The sequence below is a fragment of the Electrona antarctica genome, assembly GCF_951216825.1.
Source record: "Electrona antarctica genome assembly, chromosome: 24".
Taxonomy (NCBI): domain Eukaryota; kingdom Metazoa; phylum Chordata; class Actinopteri; order Myctophiformes; family Myctophidae; genus Electrona; species Electrona antarctica.
Genome location: NC_136803.1, coordinates 24,788,176 through 24,815,326, shown reverse-complemented (window position 1 = coordinate 24,815,326; position 27,151 = coordinate 24,788,176). Strand labels below are relative to the sequence as shown.

Below are 27,151 nucleotides of genomic sequence, written 5' to 3'. Positions count from 1 at the left end.
CGGTGCCCTTCACGCCCACTCGCCGTAGCTATTGGCTGTACTGACAGCCTCTAGTTTTCATCACAACCACGCATTCTATTGCGCTACAATTCAATCATCTGTGTGTTTGTTTCCTCATGCTCCACGATCATGCAGATCACCCCCTCCTAACCTACTGAATTCATTCACCCTCCATTCAGCCTTTTACCCACCCACCCCTCACCCAGCCCCCATCTAACACTACCCACCCATCCCCTAGGGCTGCACAATCACTCAACTCCCTTGGTGAACTAGAAATTAACGGGCCATCATGGCAATGCATTTACCCAGTTAACGGACATCTACAGTCAAACAATTTACTGATCGTCTGCTCATTAACATCTGATGTAACGAGCATTTACCCAGTTATCTGCCCGCATGCTGGGCATCCGCTAACATCATCGGACATCTTCAGTCTAAACAATTTACTGATTGTGTGCTCATTAACTTTGACATAACCTTCCAGCCCTCCTTCCCTCCCTCCTTCCCCTCCCCTCCCGCCTCCCCCGGCACAGCGTGCTCCCTCCTTACCTCCCTTGGCAGGGCGTTTCCTTCCCGCCTCCCTTCCCTCCCTCCTTCCCCCCCTCGGCACAGGGTGCCTCCCTCCTTCCCTCCCTCGGCAGGGCGCTTCCTTCCCGCCTCCCTTCCCTCCCTCCTTCCCTCCCTCGGCACAGGGCGCCTCCCTCCCCCTTGCAGCCTTCTTCCAGCCCTCCTTCCCGCCCTCCTTCCCCTCCCCTCCCGCCTCCCCCGGCACAGCGTGCTCCCTCCTTACCTCCCTTGGCAGGGCGCTTCCTTCCCGCCTCCCTTCCCTCCCTCCTTCCCTCCCTCGGCACAGGGTGCCTCCCTCCCTCGGCACAGCGTGCCTCCTTCCACCCCTTCCTACCTCCCCTGGCACAGCGTGCCTCTTTACAACCCCTCCTACCTCCCCCGGCACAGCGTGCCCCCTTCCACCACTGCCTCCCTCCATCGGCACAGCGTACCCCCTTTACTCCCTCCTTCCCCTCCCTGCCTCCCTCCATCGACACAGCGTGCCACCGCCCCTCTGCACTACATGCTCAAGAATCGATTACCCCGTGATGCCGTTCGATGACAAGGATCAACTACCCCGTGATATCGGTCCATTACAAGAATCAATCGAATCTACCAGATCATCGTCGCGGCTTCCTTTGGGCTTAATTGACCAGCCGCCCGCTTCTCTACGCTCAAACAACCATCACTGTTCACAACACCAAACGGAAGCTCGTCCAGACCATTAAACTCCACCCTAACCACCTCCAACCTACCATTCTGTCCCAAACCATCATGGGGGAAGACCCTACGATGACTCATCCCGGGTCACCGGCACGACTATAAACCACACCTACCTACCAAGCTCTCCGTCGGCGCTACTCACCCCCATTCTCTAACACACTAGACCTGCTTCGCAATTCCCACCATCAAGCAACAACTTCCCTACAGACTCCAGTCAGGAACTCCTACCCCTCGTCTCATTCCACGTCACCCGGCTTCCCGAGAGCCTCTAAAGAACTAGTCACGTCATCCTCCTCGCCTCAAACCATCACCTCAAACCCACGTAGGACGAATCGACTCGCTCCACTCGGACCACGTCAACCTCTCCTGCATTCCCTGGGTTCCTAGGGTACTCGGAATTCAGTACTTCAATCTCGCATGCAACCTCGCACGCATCAGACAAGGCGCCCTCGGGTCTAAGAAACGCCCACCTCGCCACCGTCAAGTAACTGTTTCTACGCACTCCTCTCTTGGGGTCCTGTAATGACGGAGTGCGCCGTCTCAGACGTCAGCCAAGACGGACGCCTCTCTCTTCGGGCCGTCTCAGATGTCAGCCAAGACGGACGCCTCTCTCTTCGGACCCCAGGCCAATACTCAGGGTCCAATACCCCCATCGGAGCCCACACGGGCACCTCTCAGGGCCGCCGCCCCTCAATCCCGGGCTACGCCCTTCATCCTCCCCCCTCAGGGCTCCGCCCTTCATCCCCCCTCAGGGCTTCGCCCTTCATCCTACCTGGCCTTCGTCCACCACCTCCCCCCCCACAGAGCTTCGCAACGAGCTGGCTCTCCCTTCACCTCCCCCAGGGGCTTAGTCTTCACTATCAGGGCTTCGCCCTTCATCCCCCCCCTCACCCCCTCCCCCCTCCTGTAACGCCAAATCATCCATGTCTTCCTCACCCCTCGACCCTCCCCCCCCCCCCTTTCACCCGTCACCCAGCCCCTCGGAAACCTCCTACGTCCTCACTCCCCCCCTCCTTCCCCTATTCCCAACCCCTCGTCCTCCTCCCTTCCCCCTCGTCCCCACGGACAGCCAAGGCCATCCCACGCATATCAATATGCACGCATGTCAACATGCACCTCATTTCTATCGTTCCTTTCCATGTTCCACTTCTCTTCTGAATAAACGCTAAACCATGTCAAACGATGTTCGATTGAATGTGTGGTCTGTACTAGTGAAATGGAGTTGGTACAACATAAGTTCAGGAGGAAGACCACGCCTTCAATGATAAATCGTTGACTAACACTGCTCCTCCTCAATCTACCCTAAGCTCCATCCTCGGCCAACTTCCTGCAACACTCTGTGATCAATCACCATGGTAACCCATCCAGTACCTCCCCTCGACTTATCTACCATGGTAACTGATAACCTTCCACCCAAACCCCTCCCCTTTCTCCACGTATTTATACCTGCACGTCTACCTGCCATTTCGTGCTTGGTTCTTCGTATCCCTCCCTCCCTCCCTTTTCCAGACCTAGAGTCTGGTCAGCCTGACTTTTCTTCCGCCGCCAAGGGGAAGTTTTTTGTCACCACTTCAGAAATTGCTTGCGCCCCGTCGCAATTGCCTACTCAGGATAGGACAACATCGGGTCTCCACAGGAGTGCACCGAGACAACTTGCAGTGTTCCACACCTTAACCAGTTTAATTGCAACCATATCCTCATTTTCAGGTTCCAGATGGGGGTCCTGTAATGACGGAGTGCGCCGTCTCAGACGTCAGCCAAGACGGACGCCTCTCTCTTCGGGCCGTCTCAGATGTCAGCCAAGACGGACGCCTCTCTCTTCGGACCCCAGGCCAATACTCAGGGTCCAATACCCCCATCGGAGCCCACACGGGCACCTCTCAGGGCCGCCGCCCCTCAATCCCGGGCTACGCCCTTCATCCTCCCCCCTCAGGGCTCCGCCCTTCATCCCCCCTCAGGGCTTCGCCCTTCATCCTACCTGGCCTTCGTCCACCACCTCCCCCCCCCACAGAGCTTCGCAACGAGCTGGCTCTCCCTTCACCTCCCCCAGGGGCTTAGTCTTCACTATCAGGGCTTCGCCCTTCATCCCCCCCCTCACCCCCTCCCCCCTCCTGTAACGCCAAATCATCCATGTCTTCCTCACCCCTCGACCCTCCCCCCCCCCCCTTTCACCCGTCACCCAGCCCCTCGGAAACCTCCTACGTCCTCACTCCCCCCCTCCTTCCCCTATTCCCAACCCCTCGTCCTCCTCCCTTCCCCCTCGTCCCCACGGACAGCCAAGGCCATCCCACGCATATCAATATGCACGCATGTCAACATGCACCTCATTTCTATCGTTCCTTTCCATGTTCCACTTCTCTTCTGAATAAACGCTAAACCATGTCAAACGATGTTCGATTGAATGTGTGGTCTGTACTAGTGAAATGTTTTTGGAGAAAGAAAAAAAAAACATATCTATGGTTTGATGTGCTGTTGCTTGTCTTAATTGAATGTTTATGAATCAATGGAAATTATAGATTTGGCTTTTAATAAACATAATGACACTGGGATAATAGCCTACCTACGAAACAAATGGTTGCAGGTTTGATTCATGGCTCTGACCATGTATGATTAAGGTAACCTTAAAAGTTTTAAATGTAAAGTTAGTAGATGGACAACCATATTAGGTGAATGGATAGAGTTGCTGCCTGGTGAGCAGAAGTTCACAAGTTCAAGACTCTGGTGGTGTGTTTGGGTGTAAACTTAAACTAAATATCCTTTTTTCAGTTTTAATTATATTCATTGCCGATTTAATTAAACAAATATTTATTGAGCTCAACCGTCCGGGGACCTAGGCTGCTGAGCCAGCCTGACAGTGTGCCGCGGGTTCAACTCCCGATCCTGACGGCCTTTTCCACGTGTCTTCCCCCCATTTCCTGTCAGTCTACTTTCAACCTATCAATAAAGGCAGAAAAGCTACAAAGTAATTTGTTTAATCGAGGGTGCTACAGTATGGGATACATAGAAAGTACAACAATATTTGCCTTTGAGATGCTGTGGAATAGAAGTAAAAGTACTGACATTTGGAGTTACTTCAGTAAAGTAAAAGTACCTCCAAATTGTACTTAAGTACTGTACCTAAGTAAATGTACTCACTGGTATTGGCCCACATAACATCACAACACAACACTGTTGAATCGGCCCCTATAGAGCGTCGCAGTCCCGCCCCCTCGAGAGACCCGGAAAAGAAATCCCCGTTCATTTTCCTCATAGACTTTTCAGAAAGTATTTATTTAAAGACGCTTACACCTCGGACAAAGCCAACTCTTGTCGTGACTTTTTTAAATGTCTATGGGGAAAATGCATTGAGATTCATTTCCTGGGCCTGGTGTTGTCATGAAAGGGGGCGGGACTGCGACGCTCTATAGAGACACACGGGGACTACAAATTTCACGCCCCCAAATGAGACAGCGTCCCCACTTCTGGTCCGTTGGCACGGATACTGCAGGCCAGCCCATAGAAGATCATTGAAATTCAACTGTAGTTAGCCTACTTTTAAAATAATATGAAATGAACTGAAGACTATATTGATTTGAATAAAAATATGTTTCCAAATGTATGAAGTGTCTTTGTCAACATATATTGTTTTCTCAATAGAGGATGTATTTCACAATTAATTTACCACTTGAATGAGTTACCCATAATGTTAACGGAGCAGAGGGGAGACGGCAGACAGAGAACCTGTCGCTTTTAAGGGACGTCACTGCCTTTACGAGGCTACGAGCGCCGACTTTGAAGAGTGGTATTCTCAATATACATCCCGATCCCGACTGACTTTGTTATTCATGTCTATATTTTGAACATGTCACGGGCTTACTATATATGTTCTACCTACCACGGAGCTCCGACGGTGTGTTTTACCACTGTCAACTTGTTGTATAATTAACTTTGCTGAATAGTTGCATGGGAAAATAATCCAGCTAAATGGAGGAGTGACATCCTGACATTTTCAACTACCTAGTGAATTCTCCAGATGAGTATTAATAATAGTCTTGCAAGATGCTGTTTAGATCATTTTCAACAAATACATAGCATATAAAACGAAATACACATATATATGGGTATTGAAAACCTCAAGGGATGCAACCCACGATATATACCGTGCGACCACTTTGACTTGAGATTTACAATGCTAGCACTTTTCACAAACTGATGGAGTATATTATAGTACATTGTAGGATGTATATTGAGATGGCAGGTTTGTGACATTGAAAAGGACAAATCAAACATATGGGACACTTTATTAGAACACAAAAAAATCGCTATAGCCTCAGTAATGAACCAGTGAAATTAGGGTATTTCATGATGCCTCTCATAGGGATTGCATTGGCAGCTGCAGTACACAGTTGAAACGGACCAGAAGTGGGGCCGCTGTCTCATTTGGGGGCGTGAAATTTGTAGTCCCCGTGTGTCTCTATACACTGACACCACGGCACGTAATCAGCGCCTCAAACTGTGACTCCGCCCACCCCCGGGGGAAGTTGTGATTTGCGCTCGTTCACTGCAATGCAATTTGCGGCATTTTCAAAACAATATTGAGCAGAGTAGCGATTATCAAACGTATTTGCAATGCCATACGTTGAAAGATCTGTTGCCCGTGGACAAGGCACGCTATCTCCGCAAGTTTGACAGCATCGGCATAGATGTTTGTCCGTATGTGATTAAGGATTGGACCAAGTTGCATTGGCAGCCATATCAAATTCTTACCCCAGGCTAAAACCGGATGTGACGTTTTTGGGTGTTCCTGTCTAGCGTGGTGTCAGTGTATAGAGCAGAAATCACACTGGCTGTGGCATGCAGCTTTCAGACCCTGCTAAGTTGACTAGAGTTGATTGACACTTGACTGCCCAATGAACATGCTTCCATGAGCTTGGTATAAATGTGACATAGGAGCTCAACTGATTAGTGCAACTGTCAACTGGCATAAGAAACCTGGGTTCAACTGGGTGGCTTAGTATGTGCACCAGAAATGAAATGGACATTTATGGACCACAATGGAAACAAACCTCTGGCTTTTGTGTCACTATTGCTTTAAACAAAAGATCAAACACAACCTCAGTGGCTTCACTGGAATAAGAGCATGCCTATGAGACAAGGGGTTGGAGGTTCTATTCAGGCTCGAGGTAGAGATGAATCCATTTCCATTTCGCTTTTTATTGAAGTACAATAGCTCACTTCATGTGTTGAATGGTTACAGATCCCAGCTGGATAACAGAATGTTCCAGGTTTGAGTCCCTGCCCTGGAAATGTGGCACCATGTGCCAGGGATATGGCCGTTTTTAGCCCAGTGCAAAACAAATGCTTGCAAAGGATTCAGACTCGTGAAAAAAAACATAGTTTGACCCCTCACATGCTACATAAGGCATAATTAAATGTAGTAGCCTACATTTTTGCCTGCATAAGGTTATTTCCTGACTATCTGCCTACTTACCCTACAAGATCTCCCTCCACAGACAGCTGATTCAAATGAATGATCAATGGCTCACTTGTCACGAGTATCCTTGTTCCTCTGGGTTTCATTCTCACTGGCTGTATTTCTTTTTATTATAGTCTGTGTCACCCCCAAGTGGACAAAAGCAGTGCAACCTGCCTACAACACAGCGTTTAGAAAGTCATTTAAATAAAGTTATATTTTAAACTTTAAAATGGCTATACAATGTCACGATTACAGCCCACTAAATGTAATGATTTTTTAAAAAGATTCATAATAACTCATTTATTATTATGTTGCTCTTAACAGTATGTCAGTATCCTAACTCCTGTCCCCATGTTTCATTCTTCTGACTGACTGCTGTTGCTGCTGTAACACGTTCTCTGCATGGAGATTAAATGGTTGTTAAGCGACTTCAGCTCATGATAATAAGCACTGATGATTCATTTGAAGTGGAAGGAGATCTTGTATAGACAGACCTTTTTTAATTTCTGTGAAGTTGTGTTCTCACATATTATAGTTGACTGCATGAGCAAGCAGATTGTCTACTTTCACAATGGAAGAGAGTTAAATGAGCATTCAGTGATTTGGGTGATTTGAAAAACCACCCAGTCCGCCCCGGTAACGAAATGTGCACATGCACACGCTCTACAGTGGGGGGAAGTGCAACAGGCCAACAGCATGTACACCAAGGCCCACCCCCACTCGATCATGATTGGAGGAAGGCCCCTCTCATCCTGATTGGATGAAGGCTTAGTCACCCGCCACCAAAAATGAAACTAGGGTTTCTTGTCCCCAGGGCCTCACTGGGGACAGGGGGGATCTCCTTATATGGTCAGCACACTCTATAGTAGGGAGGATTATCAAAAAGAAAAGAAAAAATAAGTGATATTTGAATTAAGTGAAATCACTGAATATACCTGTAAATGTAATGCCTCAACTCCAACTACAATTCCAAATGCTCGCCAAGGTGGGGGGTCCTTATTAGTTCAAATATGATAATTTTGGGGGGTCACACACACACACACACACACACACACACACACACACACACACACACACACACACACACACACACACACACACACACACACACGGAGAGCTTGTAGGCCTACAGTACAGTAACCTACAGTACGTACAGCACAAGTACAGTACAGCACCACTCAGTTCAGACTGGTCAGATTTTATTGTATATTATTTAGCATACCCAATAGTAACATAATCCATTGAATCCATCTTCTATGAATTATGTTTGCGATGGTTGTTGAAAACCACCATGCCAACAATCAAAGTAGTCACAAAAAGTACACAATCTTTACGAATTCCCTACCAGCTATAGGACACATCAAATAATGTTGAACATTGAGTCATAATCAGCAAAAATCTTACACAATCATGATGTGATTATAAATCACAGATACAAATATAAATAATGGACAGGTATGATTTTCAAGTTAGTTGAAGTTAATGAAACAAGTTGAAGTTTATTGTCATAACAACGTACAGTACATAATTAGCAGTCATGAAATTCTTGTCCAACTCAACTTGTCATAGTAATACAAAGATGAGAATGAGTGACATCAAAACAATATTTAATCAATAAATCATGACATTTATTTTGTACTGTCCTCGAGGTTCGACCAAGACGTCCAAAACCAAGACTCCCACATGAATGAAGAGAATCAGAGCAGCATTATATCAAACATCATGGAGCTTATATATGATTATTGCTCAACCCATTCAATTTCTCGATTTGTACTGGTTTCTCAATTTTACTGTACCTAAGAGGGTACAAATGGAACTAAATGGATCGTTTGCAACTATTAGAGGGTACAAAACACACCAAATGGATCCCAAACCATTCTGAGTCTACAAATGGAACCAGATTAATTTCAACCCATTTTTAACTGTCAGAGGGTACAACTGGAACCAAATGGACCCTGACCCATAGAGTATATAAAAGGATAGAGACTGAACTGGCGCGAAGCTCCGCCCCCCCAGCTATTCATGTCAGTGGAAGTTGCTCAGTGGCGTTTTGAAGCACCCGGAAGACTGCCGGAAGTCCCTCCTCCGGACCTCAAATTTGAGGTCCGGGGTGACGTTGGAGTGATGGTCCTACGTCACGACACAATGTTAAAGCCCAGCTGCACGGGGTTTCCCGGTCATGAATCTACGGGTCCGCCTGTAGTCCCTCCTCCTACCACTAGGGCCCAGAGCTTCAACGTTGAATAGCCTCACTGGCCCCTTGCCCTGACCCCATGAGGATTTTACTTGTATGACCTCAGCGTGCGCACGCGCGTGTGTGTGTGTGTGTTCTGTTCTTGGATGGTACTGTACCTCCTCTCTCTATCAGACACACTGATGATTCATTCCACCACACCCTGAACCCAACATAGAGCGGTTCAGTGAATTTGGTCTGGAAGGTGTGCAGGTGAGTGTGAGTGTCAGAGGACACCGTGAAGAAGGACACAGTGCCATCAAGATAGTCAACACGCACTGCTACTCTACTGGAGGGAGGGGAGGGATGGTCGGGGAGCTCGGTTTTCTTCTTATTGTGACACACGGTGTAGGGCAGGCGGTGTTAAAAATGCCGTCGCATTTCAGACTCCAGGACTTCTCGTTGAGTCCAAACTCGCCGTCGACACCCTGTCAGTGGAGGCCTCTGTATGCCACTGCTATCTGAACGCCTCCACTCCACTCGACCACCCAGGAACAGCGTTTAGTCACGGTCAGCCTCTGTCTACACATCACCTGCCTCAAGTCTTTAAATCTGTCCGGGTTAACAGTGTACTTCTGATCCGCACTCGTCCATGTCACTTTCCTGTTGTTCTCAGACAGAAAGGTCTTTGTGTGTGCCGTGTTTGGATCCAGTGTGAGTTCACACACATCTGATGAGAGAACAAGACGGTGAACATTAAAATCATCACGCGCGCAAACGCGCACACGCACACGCACACGCACACGCACACACACACACACACACACACACACACACACACACACACACACACACACACACACACACGCACACAAAATTATTATTCTAAAAATAATAATAATTGAGCTGCACAAGGACAATAAAAGCTCACCTCTGTGTGGATCCTTGCCAGCACGATCCTGTTGAACAGTCATGTTATTTCATTTCAACAACATGTACAGTATGGTATTGCATTGTATGAACTCTATTGAACAAGTAATTCTGATTGAACAACATCATGTCTTGAAAGAGGGAGGAGATATGACAACGAAAGCCATGACAGACAGACAGACAGACAGACAGACAGGCAGACATCAGTGAGTGAGTGAAAGAGTTTATAATGTGTCATGTATTCTTTACCAGCTCCTTTTGCACTTGGAAGACGGCCTCCCATATCCCATCCAATCATGATCGAGTGGGGCGGGCATTGGTGCACGTGCTGTTGGTCTGTTGTACTTCCCCCACTGTAGAGCGTGTGCATGTGCACATCTTGTTACCGGGGCGGGTGGACCGTTTTTTTCCCCAACTCACCCAAATCACTGAATGCTCCTTTAAGTAAACAAAAAAGTAGTACTTTTTCCACCACTGCCAGTATCTCTACAGGTGGGAGGTATAAAACTACTTTCCAAGTGATGGTTGTTGCAGGTCAGTCTCCTCACCTTTAAAACTGGGTCTGTCTTCATTCTTTTGGCTCCAGCACCTCTTCATGAGTTGTAGCAGCTCCTCCAGCCCTTCGGCCTGCATTCCATCAATATCCTCTAGGGGTGGCCGTACTCCCTTGCAGACATTAAACTTAAAATAGTAGTGCCCAGAATCTGAGAGAGCGGAGGGAAGATAGAGGATTTATTATTATACATATGAGATCGGCTACTTGTCAACTAATGTTTAGTTTAGTTTAGTTTATTTGATCATCTTCACAGTAACAAAACGGCTTATTTGTTAACACACGGTTACATAACCAAAAGGAACTGGAGGTGATCAAAAGGAATAGGCTGAAGCTGAAAGCTTATAAATGCCTATCCTACGAACATCAAAATAAAAAATCCTCACGTGGTTACAGCAATTGAAGGAATTACAATAAACAATCCAAACAATTTAACACCACCGTCAAGAAGATTCACAACCAATTAACGAGAACCAACACCATACCCCACCCACCCCCGTGTCACCATAGAGATCCACCAGGATCCCTATACATTAATTACCATAATCATCATCATCATCATCATCATCATCATCCTCATAGGTTAAATATGTTATATACAAATTATCTTATGATATACTGTATTTAGCCAAAAGGATATGTGATTCTAATAAATTGTTCTTATTGTCGAATTAACATTAAGTAAAACAATCTAATCTGTGTGGTCAAGACAATTAGTGATTAAAGCTGCTATAAGCAATAATTATGTCAACATTTTCATTACATTTGTTTTGGTATTCAGACAGGCAGCAATGGGTAGAATGCTCCCAAAAAAATGTAGTCTCTGTGACTCATCTAGGGGCCGCAATCTGCATTCAAATATTTTCCTAGAAGCTTTGTCATTGGTCGATTTGCCTGTCTACTTCCTGATTGGTTAGTCATTGCGACCGGGTTTTTTTTCCAACCAATTACAAAGCTTCTAGGAACATCTTTGAATGCAGATTGCGGCCCCTAGATGTGTCACAGAGACTCATTTTTTTTGGGAGCGTTCTACCCATTGCTGGCTGTCTGAATAATAATAATAAAAGTAATTAAAATAATTGCTTATAGCAGCTTTAAGGAGTTGTGTCCACCAAGACATTTTGGGTAACACTTTAGTTAATGTTGGGTCTATAATGCATTCCTAAAACATTATAACACTCATTATAAATGTTTATAATCATGTATGACAACTCAAAATATTATTTATAAAGTATTATAAGTGCTTATAACACATGGCCATAACTGTGCTCATAACGCATGGTACCATTTAAAATGCATTATAAATTGATTTATAATAATGATGCATTACAGACAGACAGTTAATGCATTACAAGTAAAATGTTACCTGGTACTAAGCTTATAATGCATTATAGCCAGGACTTATACATCACATTGATATAACTTATAAATACTTCCTAAACCATGCTATAAGTTCTTATGCCTAATTATACACACATAATACGTATTTTAATGCCTTATCAGTGCATTATAGACCTGACCTTAAATGACAACTCCAGATAAAATAACATAGGCTCATTTTCCTACATATATTGATCCCAAATGACTTGCCTTGGGGGTTTATTTAGCAGAAATTCCCCTGTCGTCCAGTTTCCTCAGCAGCCCTCATACATAGAGTAACATAGAGTGGAGCACATAAGCATATATTGCTTTTACACTATTTGTTGGGTTCAAAAGTGATTTTGAAAAGTGAAAAAGTCATTACAAACACATGCATTCCTTGGTTGTCCCACACGAGCCATGCACCACAGTCTGCTAAACAGATGTTATGTTGTTATTTGTTTTGCCATGTCTTGGAAAAGACGCGCTGTGATTGTAGTCAGTACAGTGACTTTGATTGGCATTTGGCACTTGGGACAACCAAGACATGGATGTGTTTGTAATGACAACTTCTCTGGAAGACAACGAAGGAGAAAGAAAGAAAAAAATACAGAAGACGAGAAAGATAATTACTCACTTAAAATGCTCCACACCAGTATCCCGTAACAAAAAAAAAGAGACATTGATCATCATTTAGCATACATAGTCCACTTATCACACATGGGACACACTGGTTGAATTTCGGTCCCACAGAAAATGGCAAAGGGAATGATAAATACCTGTAGACATCAAAGGCAAGGGTGGCCCCCTCTGACCCCGAGGCCTCTGGAGGTGCGAAGAAGGGTGTGCACGCCCCAATGAGATTTTTGGCCGTCCTTATGTCTTCAAACCTGGCGAGGCCAAAGTCAGTGATCTGGATGAATAACGGAGAGAAAAATGAGGGAGAGAGAGGGGGGGGGGGTAGGAGGAATAGACAGAGGGTAAAGGAGAGAGAGCAAGAGTGAATGATGATGTAACAGTACTGCGAGTCTGCGACCAGAGCCATCAAATAAAAGAGTTATGATATTGAGGAGGCAGAAACCGAGTGCTCGAGCGTTGTTCGTGCTGCCTGGAGAGGGACAAGCTGGAGTTTGAAATATATATTGTTTTCAACGACGGCGGTGCAAATAAGAGCAATTTTAGGCATGGGTGCAACATGTCAACTGTAGTATTGCTGTTGCCTGAGTCCAATGTATTTCTGCCTACTTCCGGTCCAGGACTTGTCCCTATTTGTTGTCCCCATTCTCAATAGAAGTCTATGTAGGAGAGACGCCATTGGACTGGCCCCATGAAGTGAACGGAGTTTGCGTAACTCTGTCTTACTCTATGGCTCTGTCTGCGACAACAGCCAGGCAAGCTCTATCACATTATCAAGTGGCTGCTTGAACACGCACCTTTTGAAGAGTTTCTACCCGGCTACCATCAGACTGTTGAACCAGGACTGGACACTGCCTTGTTCAACTGTGTGTCGTGTCTCACCACACCTCTCAGCCATTATAAAATACAAGGTAGCCTCAAAATTCTTGTGGCTTATTGCTTTAGTCAATTGTGTCTATAAATTCAACCGTTTTCTGCAGCTCAAGCCACAATACCCCCCCCCCCCCCCCCCCCATCTCACACACACACACACACACACACACACACACACACACACACACACACACACACACACACACACACACACACACACACACACACACACACACACACACACACACACACACACACACACACACTTTTTGAGTGGTGTAAACCACTCCTACAACTGGCTTTTGTGTGCAGAGAAACAAATGAGCATGGTTGCTATGTTCAAAATAATTTCTGACGTAATTAAATCACACCCGGGTGAACTGGATGACCGTAGCAACCATGCTCATTTTCTCTGCACAAAAAAAGCCAGTTGTGAAATCACATCCGGGTGTGATTTCATTACGTCAGATCAGAGCTGATCATGCTATATAAAACCTTACACCACTCAGTTCACACGGGTGTGATTTTTCTGATCACATTTCATTTTATAGTTGTATTATGTAAAAACAAGAAATGATGACAGTCAGCTGCTTTTATATTTGCGGCGGTGGTGGTCCAGAGTAAAAACTAGAAAAAGTGGCCCTCGGGGCACAGGTCTCCACCAGGGCAGGTCAGGTTGTGGCCTCCTGGTGGTGCTATAATAGGCCAATATGAAAAGGGTGACATTTCTTCTTATGCCTTGGATGGCATTTGGATGATTTGAGGGATTTTGTTCCAAATGTGTTTTGCAAAAATCCACCTGTTGGTGGCGCTATAACAGGCCAATGTGAAAAGGGTGGGATATATTCCTCAGCCTAGTAAGAAAGTCCAGGAAAGATTTCACGTAAATTGCACGCTGCGTTCATGATTTCAGGCTTTTTGTTCAAAACGGGCCAATCCTACGAACTTTAAAAGCCAATGTTAGCCAATTAGGATGGAATCTGAAATATCGGACAGATCTGTCTTGAACACACACGGACTCACGCACACACAGAGTGCAAAACATACTCTCTGCCCATGCCTTCGGCCTGGTGGAGACAAATTATTATAATAATTAAATGGCAGATGTACAAGCTCCCAACCCAACGTGTCGATATATGAATATGATGCATTGTGAGCTTGTAGATATAGGCTATTTTAACTATTGTATTCTTTTTTTATTATATATTTGGTAAAGGAATGGTTTTGGTCATACAAGGTTTCCATCTGACAGCATGGTTCTGTATCAGTATCAGCAGTATTCCATTCAAATTGGCTACTATGAATTCCACAGGCCTGGGAATACAACCTGACCTGGCGGGGATATGCGGCCCGGGGCCCGGCCGGCTACTTTCTGCTTAATATGGTATGGATATAGGCCTACATACTGTTGACATTTACAACTTTATCAACAAAAATACTTATACATGCAATGATGCACAAATAAATTGCATTAAACAGTGCTGCCGGGTGGGTCTTTGCGCCACCGCTCTGGCATTGGAAAATAAACTTTGAGGTCCAATGTTAGGCTGCCTCCAATCTGAGAACCCATCGGCAAATAAAGGAATAGCAGCGCCCTCTTTTTCCTTGAAATTGGACGTGAGTCAACAGTCTGTCTTGAGAGGCTGCCTCAAAAAGGTCAGAGACTGTTGCTTTATTTTATTGTTTGTTATTTATGTATACAATACTGTCCGTTTTGAGATGCTGCAGTGTGTGCAGTTCAGATTGTTTTTTTTTTTTAAAGATATTTTTTTTGCGGCTTACGCCTTTTATTGGTTTTTTTGAAGGGACAGACAGGAAACGGGAGAGAGATGGGGGAAGACATGCAGTAAAGGCCGTGTCGGGCACGGGAGTCGAACCCGCGGCACACTGCGACTGGATTACCAGTCGGGTGCCCAGACGGTTACGCCACCGCCTGGGCCGCAGTTCAGATTGTTGATGTTGAATCCAAAATGTGGAATATGCAGCATAAAAGACTTGACTATTTTTGTTTTATATCCTGCAATTATTCAGTTTGGCTGATTGGAGACTTCTTATTCAAATTAATTGGATTCAGTTGTAAAAGGAGCTGGCTAAACAGCTTGTGTTCTTTTTGCGGGTGGAAGGGGCCCGGTTGAAAAGTAATATATAAAGTAATATGTAACACTATTGTGTTACATATTATACACTATAGTGTATTACTATTGATTCCAAGTAATAAGTAATGTAATATTATTACTTTTTCTAAGGAGTAGTAAGTAAAGTAAAGATATTACTCTCCTAAGTAATATTGCCCAACACTGGTTGTGCAGGCCCCACAGCTTTCGGACCTGCTAACCTGCCTGCTCAGAAAGGCTTTAAATACCCCTGTCACTTAACCTCTGCCTCCCTCTAGGGGTTACATAAAGATGGTGCTGGAAGCAGCAGGATGTTTTTGAATGTGGAAGACTTAAGTGCTGAAGAACTGGACAACACATTGAGAGAGGGGTTTACCCTGACTCCGCCAAATGCGGCTGAAGAATAGAACCGAAATATCAGTATAAGGGGAAAGTTCGGGTGGGCACTGTAAATATGATTCACTGAGGATGCCAAAGGAGACATTATATTCCCAACCTGTGGAGGGCAGTAATACGCCTCGCGGCGTCCACACTGCCGGAAATCCAAAAGAAGAAGAAGAAGAAGAAGAAGAAGAAGAAGAAGAAGACCGTTACCCACAATGCAGTTGTGAAAACAACATGGCGTGTGTTGACTGCGCGGTGGCATTTTACATTTCGGGAAGTTTAAACCAAAGATCCGACATCGTTAGCCCTGCTGTTGACACTTTAACAAACAAAGAAAAGTAAAAACGTGTCGTTTCAAAACAGTGTGGTCGTTAAGCAGCAGGAGGACGTTTGTTAGCAGCTCAACCACTGAAACACAGCAGGTAAACTATTCACGTTGTGCTTCATTCGTTTGTCTTTGTTTGACTCGTCTTTTAAGATGGAACATCAATCGTATTTCTCTGCTTGCTTGTAAATGTGCTCATAAACAACCAGTAGTTACCCCAGTAAAAAATAAGGTATTTTCTTCTCCTTTCTCCCTCTGTTTTTGTCACAATCTTGGTTAACTAGTTACTTAGATTATAGGATACTTAATTAGCCTATATTATTACATTGTTACATTTCTCTCAAACGCTACCCACCGTTGACTGTCATTGTAACAATGTAATGCGGAGTGCTCATTCTATCTCAATGGATTAGTTCCAGCCATTGGAGCAATGTTTGGAACTATCGCCCATAGGTACCCGCTTTGCGGCGAGATCAAAGCGTGTCACCACTCTCTTACTAGATTACTCTGACACAGACTATGCGAGATATTGTCATTGTAGTTCTGCGTGCACTTTTTACTCTTTGTACAATAGAAAACAGACGTTCAACAGTACATGCGGTCATTGGCAGTGTAATTAGTGCCCTTAAGAAGTAATGTACACTCACTGGCGAAACGGCTGATCATGCATCAAATTAAATACCTTCACCTTCTCCCACTGAACCCCACCCCCTGGCTCTCCTTGAACACAAAGGCGTTGCATTTGCATGTCTATGGGAGGGTCGCGCCACGTAATGGACATGCCCGTGAATGGCACGTGATGACGTCAACATGGCTTTGCATATTTGCTATAAAGGTTCAAAAGTGCAAACAGTGGTGTGTGTGCTGTGGATTTTTGAGTGGTGCAACCACTCCTATAGACAGCTATCCCCTCAACAGGGGCGGGTGGAGGTGCGCGCAATACGGAGCCTGTCAAACAAAGCACTGCGCACACAGTGGCCTCTCCAATATGGCAAAGCGCCGATTATCAAAACATAAAACTATAATAGTAAATACTAAACAGTGTGTGCGTCGCACACTGGTACACAGACCAGAAAAGAGAACACAACAGGAGAGGGGGTATCATTGGCACACAGCGCCAGCAGCAGCAGCGCAGCAGCACAGCGGCCCGAGAAGTACACAATACAAAATATAACATTAACACTAGTGGCAGTCATAGGACATAGGTCTATATATTATCATCACAGCAGCCAGCAGCAGTTTGGCACATCATCAGAATACAATCTGCATTACCTTCCACGTGAACCTTCTCCTCCTCCTTCCCCTCCAACTCGATAACGTTCTCATGTTAGTTTGTTACTTATTTTCTGAGCCATGCAAATAAACAACAACCCGCACCGCACTGACCGGAGACGGAGAGGTTCATATGATGTGCCCCGCGCGTAAAGCTAAACCAGAAACAGGAGTCATTGCGTCAGCACGGATGTAGCCTCGGAAAGCCAGACGTTTTATTTCCAGCATGGAGGTGAGGGGGATATCGTTTGGGGATAAAGTTTGCGCGCTTCTATCTGTTACTTCTCTGACGCAGCGCAGTTCAAACTTCAAATTCAGCCAGTCAATAGTGGGACACCGCGCGCTGAGAGCCACATACACAGCTGCAGTTGGTTTTTAATTAAGGGCGCGTTCTGAACTTCTGAATGCAATGCAAACTAATAGACCAATTATTTGTTTACAAACACTGGGCGCACGGGTGACTGTTTAATGTAATCAATTCCCAACAGTGTTGCGCACAGAGAACAGCTGATATACAAGCTCACATCGCATCGCAGATGCGACTGTTGTGAGCGTAGAGGTCTGCGTGCGCGACACCATCGCGGGACGAAGCATAAATTATACTTGATGGGCTGCAGGTGCGCGTGCAAATAGGCTCTGCTGCCGTGTTCATGAGCGCACCTCCCGTTCTTATGACAGCGACTGGAGGTTCTGTTTTGAATTGCTATTATTGTTCAAACACAACAGAAACCAAGGCTTGACTTCTGTCCGTGACAATAATCAATGCTACAGTTTGAATTCTGTACGCACGCACACAGAGCAAAAAATATGATATGAGAAACTTTTTTTTTTCTTTTTTTTTTTTTTCAACTTTCGACTCCTCCTAATCTGAATCGACTTGTGTTAATGAAATCGAATCGATTTTTTAGTGAATGCCCTACTGCACACTCGTAACTTCTGACTTCCTTCACGTTATTCTCCACCAGAGCTGTTGGGAGGCGAGGCACGTGTGTGCCTATGGTGTGTGGCTGTGTGCTAGCAGCAGCCACCACCAGGCTCTGCCAAACGTTGGTCAACTCAACTGTTATTGCTTCGCTGTCTGTATTTATAATTTTATTTTACCGACAGCACGTTTGGGCGGCCGTGTGTCGCCCCCCCTTGCTTCTGGGCCTGCTTGCTAGTTACGCCCCTGCGGAAATGAACCGGGAGTGAACATCAGCGTTCAGCGTTATCAGATTTATAAATATACATTATGTACATCCACGACAAAAATAAATTATGTATTATTCAAGTTCAGAGGAGTTTCTGGTCTTAGTTAATCCTAAACTCCTCTGGGATTTCAATGGTTTCTTTCCAGACTCGGAGGAGTCCAGACAGCAGGCTCAGATGAATTCTCCAGACCCAGCCAGACCTGTTTCAGTGAAACAGGAGGAACCTGAAGAGCAGCCAGACCTCAGTAAGTCTCTCTTTTCCAGCTTCAAGGTGTTGTTCATTGTCACATAACAACAGCTGCTGCTGCAACCGAAACTGCTTGTAAATCCACCGATCAGTTCAATAGTTAAAGTCCATTGAAAATTGAATGGTGGTCTCGGGTGAAGTGGAACGATACAGGAAAGGGGTGTTCCAATATGAGTGTTCTAGAAATTTCTCTAACATGGGAGTGGATGGCAGGCCAGTTTTATTCTCACTGGAGACCTAGCCTGTGCACCATTTCATTTAGTATATATGATCCTGTTGGGAGCGGATGATATTGTTACGTCATGTTGTAGTATTCTTTTGTAGTCGACAGGCAGGAACAACGGGGTGGCAACTTCCTTTTCCCTCAAACCGATTTTTCTCAATAAAAGTTCCGTTAGATTGTTCCTGACTTTACATGACGTAACAATATCATCCGCTCCCGACCGGATCATACAGATTTTTGAAACAGAGACCAGGCTTTCCTCCGAGGTGGTGGAAAGCCTGGTGAGGCGAGGTTACTGGAGACCTAGTGGAGAATACTAATAACAATAATTATTATTATTAGGTCTCCAGTTATTAAAGTCCTTATTCACTTGCTGCATTTCAGACCAGTGTGTGGAGTCCAGACTGCAGGTGAAGATGAACTCTCCAGACTCAGCCACGGACGTTTCTATTAAACAGGAACCTGAAGACGTTTCTATTAAACAGGAACCTGAAGACATTTCTATTAAACAGGAACCTGAAGACATTTCTATTAAACAGGAACCTGAAGACATTTCTATTAAACAGGAACCTGAAGACATTTCTATTAAACAGGAACCTGAAGACCACCAACACCTCAGTAAGTTTAATTTGCTCTTCCTTTTTCTCCTCCTATTTTCTGTTCTGTCGGGCTGCCACGATGTCTTATTTAATTACAATAACAATGGCAAAACATATCAGGACACTGATAATATGCCAATATGAAAAATATCTCTCAAATTTCATTTAGAAAGATTATTTTCTTATTACCATAAACAAAAGCAACATCATATTTTGCACAAATGCAATGAGAAAGTAAACTTGACAATATAAGTTCTCCATGTGATTTTCTTTACAGTAAGTAGGTCTCAAACAGATTTTCATGGTGTGTCTCTGTAGGAGACGAGGTGTCTAGAAATGGCTCTGTAAGTCTGAACTGTGTAAGATGACAGATCTCTGACTATCTTTTAATCAGCTTCTTCATTTGAGGTTTAACCATTTGAACCCTAGTATACCTACAGTATATTGTGGGGGGAACAGTTGCCTGAAATAGTCAATCCACAAGCTCACAACACATTGCAATTAGCTGCAATGTAGGAATTGCTGTTATGTTCTGTTCGTTAATTTGACATGGACATCACAATCACATTAGACGAACCAGATTATTATTATTATTGCTTAAAGTGTATATTGCACGAGTGCTATTTTTCAGCACCTATCTACAGGAGGCTTTTCTAATTGCACTATAGTCGAAACCCAATCAAGTACAAAAAATATAATATATAAATATATACAGTGAGTTGCTGCATTTTGTTGTGGATTATTAATAACTCATATAGTCTTTGAGAAATAATCGAGGTAGAGAGTGGACTGAAACAATGTCACATTTATTACAAGGAGTGGTCTGTACCAGCCCATGGAAACTTGCACGGATGCAAGCCTCCTGAGCCCTTTACATTTCTCTCTCTTATACACAATGACAGAGCAGAGAATACGGAGGTGTGGTCAGTGGTCAGTAGACATGGTCAAACATGGGTCTTGGGTAAGAATAGGTCATCTTGACAGGCAATCAACAGGTGGAAGCCTTGCTTCCTATGCTCTTTAACACTAGCATGCCTGATTTAAAATCTCTACTAGTAAGACGGCTAACGGTCGGGCTGACCGTGTTTTTCGTGTGATTTGATTGGCCATTATCTCCCCCACTCGTCTAATGATTTTCACACCTCCCTGCACCCGTTGACGGCTTGCCATTGTCTTCTAAATGTTACATTCCAACTAATTCAAGGCAGCAGTTTCAACTGACAGGACAACTCAAGTTATTTTTTATTTTTCATTTCAGTTTACCAAACTATAATTATAGTGACGATGTGAGCGCTATATATTCAATATAGCGCTCACATCGTCACTATAATTAATTACCCTTGCGCAGCAAACACTGTCCGACTTTGTATTGAGACAATAAAATAGGCTAACACACGTTATTGTAACAGCCAGAGCCAGGCACACACAGAGAAATACGACATTAGCGTTATATATTGTCATTTTTATATAGAGGGGAAACATTATAGGGAGGGAGGTCTATTGCGTTGGAATGATTCATGTCATTTTTACATTGTTCGTTTAGTGTGCCCTCCGAAAAATAAAGTCACAAACAATGTCTGTTTTTTTGGGAAGGCGAAGCCTTGCCTAGCCTTACAGACCCGCTGCCTATGATCGATGTAATTTATATATATTTGATTGATTGTGCCAGCAGAGAGGTCCGTAGCAGAAGGTTTATAGCAGCACGGTTTATATATACACCATAGGATAGATCAAGTCATGTGACGCATCACCGCCACAAATAGTGCTACAGCGTTATCTAAAATGCACTTCCGCATACCTCACCGGCAGTTACTTGGATCCATGAACATATTCTCTCCCTCTCTCTGCGGGGAGAGAAAAAAAAAAGAGAGACGTGATGCATGAAAATCAGTTCCACTGCTCGCGTGCAGAAAAGTTTACAGACAAAGAAGGACGGACAGAACTGTTATCTTTTCACTGACAAAACATTTAGAGGTTCGGGACGTCTATCGGGTTGGACTGATTTCAAACACTGTCATTTTTATTTGGAATCGCGCATCGGCAAGCATTCTCGCTCCAAGGAAAGGAAATGTCGGTCGGGTCAAACAGACCATGCTATAAACTTTATTATTAAACAACATTTAGTCTATGCTGTGAGTACATTCATAATGTAAGTTTGCCTACATGTGGCAGTTGGAATGCAAATTACACATTAGCTTGAACAATGCCCGTCTCCAGCCAGGAGTGAGGTGTGAACAGCACTGCTTGCGGGGGAGAAAGGGTGAGGAGTCTAAGAGCGGTCCCACGGACCGAAAAAGAGCAGACTCAGTAGTAGAATTATGTCTAAAATCATATTTCCAAAACGTTTCAGATGGAAAAAAAAACAGATGGTTTGAATCGAACATTTAGAAAAAGTCATGCAAGGGGAACTTTCTCAGGACTTCATGGGCCAAGAAAATCCACTTAAAAATTTCAAAATCGGTCAGCCAGACCGCTCCGACGTGCTAGTGTTAAGGGAGTGTAGTATTCTCATCTTTAAACTCCCACTACAGTTTAGCTGTAGCCTATAGCAGGCTATATTGTAACATTGTGTGAGTTGTCCCGGCGTTAATAGTGAATGTACTTCCCGCTTCCCGCTGATCTGAGCACGCAGGAGAGTTTGTAGGGTCCGATAACAAGAACGCAAGAATACAAGAACGCAAGCCCCTAAAAAACATGCTCACCCCGGGTGTGGTAGGCTACTTAAAGGAACGCAATCAGCAGACAATTGCACGAGTCCCTCCGATCCGAGTCCGAGTCGAGTAGCAAGTCATTTGGTCCAAGTCTCAAGCGAGTCTCAAGTTTTTCTGTTGTGGGCAAGTCAAGTCAAGTCGAGTCACAAGGTTATGTCAAGTCGAGTCGAGTCCAGTCACAAGGCTGTCAAGTCAAGTCGAGTCAAGTCACAAGGTTGTCAAGTCGAGTCGAGTCAAGTCACAAGGTTGTCAAGTCGAGTCAAGTCACAAGGTTGTCAAGTCGAGTCAAGTCACAAGGTTGTCAAGTCAAGTCGAGTCAAGTCACAAGGTTGTCAAGTCAAGTCAAGTCACAAGGTTGTCAAGTCTCAAGTCACAAGGTGTCAAGTCGAGTCAAGTCACAAGGTTGTCAAGTCGAGTCAAGTCACAAGGTCGTCAAGTCAAGTCACAGATTATATCTCAGGTGTATATCTTGGAGGAAGCTTATCTTCCTAAAGTCAATGTCAAAAATACCATGCAGACTAGTCTGCAACTCTGCATGCATTAAACCAGCAGCAAGCTTAAAAGCTATACATTTATCCATTACATGTTTGATCATTTAGGCCTAGGTAGATGGGAAAGGCTACATTCCATTAAAGAAATGGCATGTTTGACACAAAAATGTTTATTTTGAACATTTTGCAACAACATTTAAATTGCAAGTGTATCATTATTTGTTTTACATTCAGGTAGCTACCTTTACAAAGGCAAAATTATCAGTGCAAACAAGGTGCTTTGTAAACTAAACAGCACACAGACAGCAGTGCTTACAAACATAAATAACCATCCATTTAAGGGATTAATTTTTTTTGTTTGCATAAACTCACTCCACCATGAGTATTATTTTGACAATTGTAAAGAGATAAACATTTTAAATGTAAGAGTTATAAAAGAAAATAAGAGCTGGATAAATGAAACCTTTCCAAAGTAAAATGTGTGCAAGTTAACATCCTGTTTAAACCTAACCCTATGTTACAGAGTCAAGTAGTGCCTGTATTACATACAGTAGATTCACAGATTGTTGCACTTGAGAAACACAAGGTTCGAGAGATTGGTGCCCTTCATCCGAGAACGATGTGGTCTCAAAATGATGCCACCGTGGCTAAAGATTCTCTCGACTGGAGCACTAGTTGCGGGCACTGCAAGTGCTCTAATGGCAATCTTATAAAGTGCAGGGAGGGAGTTTCTGTTTGCCTCCCAAAAGCTGAGACATTTCTGATCAGTATCAAGGCTAAGGTAGTTGTTCAGCTGAATTTCTGGCCTCATTGTGTCCTGCTTGCGACGCTTCCTGTATCCTGCGAAGAGCCCAGCACTGTTCTGAGTGTTCTCCTCCAACAGCTCTTCCTCCCTCTCTGGATTCTCAGGTGTCTGGTCAGCTGGCACCTCCCGTAGGATCAGTTCTAATGGACAACAAATGATCACTTAATATAGCATGAAATATATTACATTAAAACTGATATTGGTAGTTTGGTGATCATCATGATTTGTCACCCTGACAGTCAACATTAATAAAGTGAACCAAGTTTGTTTGAGAAGTGACTGAGTGAGTGGTGTGTGAGAGTACATTTATACAGTGCCATACTTTTAGTGTGTATTCGAACACATTAATATAGATGTACATTCACTGACCTTTCACCATGTCAGACACCTCCCTCTTGATGTCATCGTTGACAAGGACATCTTGTTCCAGCCACATCATTGAGTATTCTGGGTCCAGGACAGCTGCTCTGATATACACAGGGTCCGCAAAAGGTAGAGGCTGTGGTTCGTCTGGTGCTGCAGTTTCCATTTTCACATTGACCAGGATGCCACGGAATCTTTTTTTGAGGGAGGTCTGAAGGCACCTGACCATGCTTCCCAGGAAGCGAACCTGAACAAATGAATAAATGAGTGAGTGAGTGAGTGAGTGAGTGAGTGAGTGAGTGAGTGAGTGAGTCAATAACCAACCTTCTGCTTGAGTTTCTCCAGGTGGTTGTTTAGGGACAAGACACTGGGAAGAACAGCGCTGATAGTTGCACACTTCTCGCCCTGCGTAAGATCAGTGGCCTCTGAAAAGGGCTTGAGGATATCACACAGTTCTTTCAGTTGACTCCACTCTCTCGTAGAGAAGATCAGCTCCTGGTGACCTAGATAGATAGAGAAAGAGATACAGCATAGCATTCTAAAACTGGTCAGGATACTACTCAACAAGCCCTGTGTGTTTGATGACACAGGAATAGAATGTGACCCTGTGGTCAGACAACCCATTCTCCTGAGCTACAGCCATGATCTACACAGCAGCAGGGGCAGTAACAGACAAGCACCAACCTGTGGCCTGCACAACATCGCTCAGTTCCTCCTGGTTGAATGAGAGCACTGCTTTCAGTTGGCGGTAGGTTGAACCCCATCGTGTGGTCACAGCAGCAGGGATCCCTCGCTCACCAAACTTCTCTTCAAAAGCATCATGGAAGGAGGTAGATGTGTGCAGAAGAGAACTGAGTTTGCAGCATTTTGCCATGGCACCTCTTGCAACCTTAGCTTCCTTAAGGCCATCGCCTATAGTCAACTGTAGGGTATGAGCGAAGCACTGTAGGCGTTTGGGGCTTCCTCTGGTTAGTGCCTGTTGAATTCAAACAATTAAATTATGGTTTTCTTCACATAACAGTATTGTCAGAGAGCACATGACAGAAATAGTTAACGATGAGTAGACAAAACAAGGCTGCCCTGTAGATTACAAAACTACTACAATAAAAGGTTATTATTTTATGGTATTTGTGCATTGTGCACAACCATAAGCAAAGATGTTTTACTGCCACTCATTCACCTGATCAACAGTTTCTTGGTCGGTCACCGACAGATCTTCCCATATCTCTGGGTCGTCCAGGCTCTCTTCATCATCTACTTGATCTTCTTCCTCTTGGGGGAAGCAGATGGAGAAGGCCTTCTTCATGTTAGCTGCGTTGTCACAGAGCACAAAGTCCATTTTGTGTCTGATGTCATATTCATCACAGATAGCTTCAAACGCCTCAGCGATCCTCTCTCCTGTATGTGATCCTCGGAACCTACTGCAGGTCAGCAAGTAGGAATTCAGACACAGCTCTTTGTTTGTAGTCAGGACATGGGCAGTGACACCCAAGAAGCCTCGCATCCTACGATCTGACCAGATGTCTACAGTCAGAGAAACATGTTCTGCTTCTGCAAGGATCCCTTTGATCTTAGTGCGGGTCGCTGTAACAGAGGATTCTACGTGCTTGATTACAGAACGATAATCAGTGGCCTTGTACTTGGGGTCTGCTATGGAGAGAAAGTGGCAGAACTTTTTATTTTCTGTTAGAGTCAGGGGAAGGCTGCATCCCACTATTAGGTCCATAATGATGGAGTCAGTCATGGCCCTCTGTTTGGAATGATTCTGTCTGTAAAACTCTGGGTGAGAGAGAGCAGCAAACTGTCCAATTCCTGGCTGGCTGGGACCAGGGACTGGCTGCTGCTTACATCTCATATACTCTGCATATCTGAAACAGAAGGAAAAGAAGAAATATTATACAGTTGTCATTTTTGTGTAGCAAATGCATGCATGCACACTCATTGCACACACATTAATTTACTGCAGCAGTGCCTACAGGCCTAAAGCACAAAATAATCTCTTAACGTGCATGCACGTTTGTTTTGTAGTATTTTAATATTACGTCACTTTCCATCAGGCACACATTTAGCTGCCTACTACTAGTACTCCACGTGCATTTGTTTTGCTGGCATGGGGTCCTAATCCTCCACGTTCCAAAAGAATAACACGGAGTGGACTAAATGCAACTATAGCTAGAGAAAACGTATCGGAGGAAAAGTGGAAGGAATAAAGGTTTTGCGTGGGAGTTAATGAAGTTCTTAATCCTGCTGACGACTGGATATATCTAATGAAAAGTGAGAAAGTGTTGGAAAACGGAGGGCTTGCTACCATGGATGGATATTATTATTTATGCAGTGCAGTCACATATCATCAACGTTCGCGACAGTGGTGAGTGGCATTGTTTGTCTTATTAACGACATATATATCCACCAACACACACATGCACACCCGGACACACTTCTAATAATGTTAGCTTTAGTTATATTGGCAGTAGGTTACTAGGTTTCACTTACTTGGCTTCATGCGCCGTCTTCAAGTGGCGGACAAAGTTGGATGTGGTTCCTTCTTTGTCATTGATTTTAGCGTCGCATGTCTTGCATTGAGCCTTCCTGCGTTTTCCATCAGAATGGAAGTTTTTAAAAGCGAACTGAATCACTTTTGGTGGAACTGCAGAACTTGCAGAAGGAGGCTCGGGAGCAGTCGCCATTGCTAGCTAGCCTAGCCTAGTAGATACAAACAGAAACAGCCGCACTGTTGTGTGTGCCCACACTGATCAGAGTCATGGCTGTTTGCGTGCTCTCTCGCTTACATGCCTGTCTCCAATCAATCAATCAATCAAACCAATACAAGTGTAAACCTATAGCGTGGCGTTCGCTCTGGTGCGGGGCGTAACGTGACGTTCACGACCGCCCTGCCTGGACATATTAGAATGATATCCGCATAAAACAAAACAAAAAAAAACAACATAATGCTACAAGTTGTCCGAGTTAGCTTGTCTCAAGTCGAGTCGAGTCTGGAGTCATTGTCTTCCAAGTCAAGTCGAGTCTCAAGTTTTTTACCCTAAAGTCCAAGTCGAGTTGCAAGTCGTCCAATCAATGACTCGAGTCGGACTCGAGTCGAGTCATCATGACTCGAGTCCAATACTCTGGCAATCAGGTGTGAATTAATGAGTCATAATTTGCAAGCAGTGTTTGTGGAA

General features: G+C 44.5%; 1 protein-coding gene across 1 annotated transcript; it reads right to left on the bottom strand.

The window, feature by feature from the left end:
* Positions 1 to 1,576: 1,576 nt before the first annotated feature.
* LOC306917593 (zinc finger BED domain-containing protein 4-like) lies at positions 1,577 to 26,659 on the bottom strand (the record flags this gene model as incomplete). The annotated part of the gene is made up of 8 exons (XM_079495889.1): positions 1,577 to 1,724; positions 12,519 to 12,652; positions 23,544 to 23,749; positions 23,979 to 24,219; positions 24,297 to 24,475; positions 24,657 to 24,948; positions 25,153 to 25,840; positions 26,466 to 26,659. 8 exons carry the CDS (start codon positions 26,657 to 26,659, stop codon positions 1,577 to 1,579), a joined length of 2,082 nt encoding a protein of 693 aa, XP_079352015.1.
* Between the last annotated feature and the right edge of the window lie 492 nt (positions 26,660 to 27,151).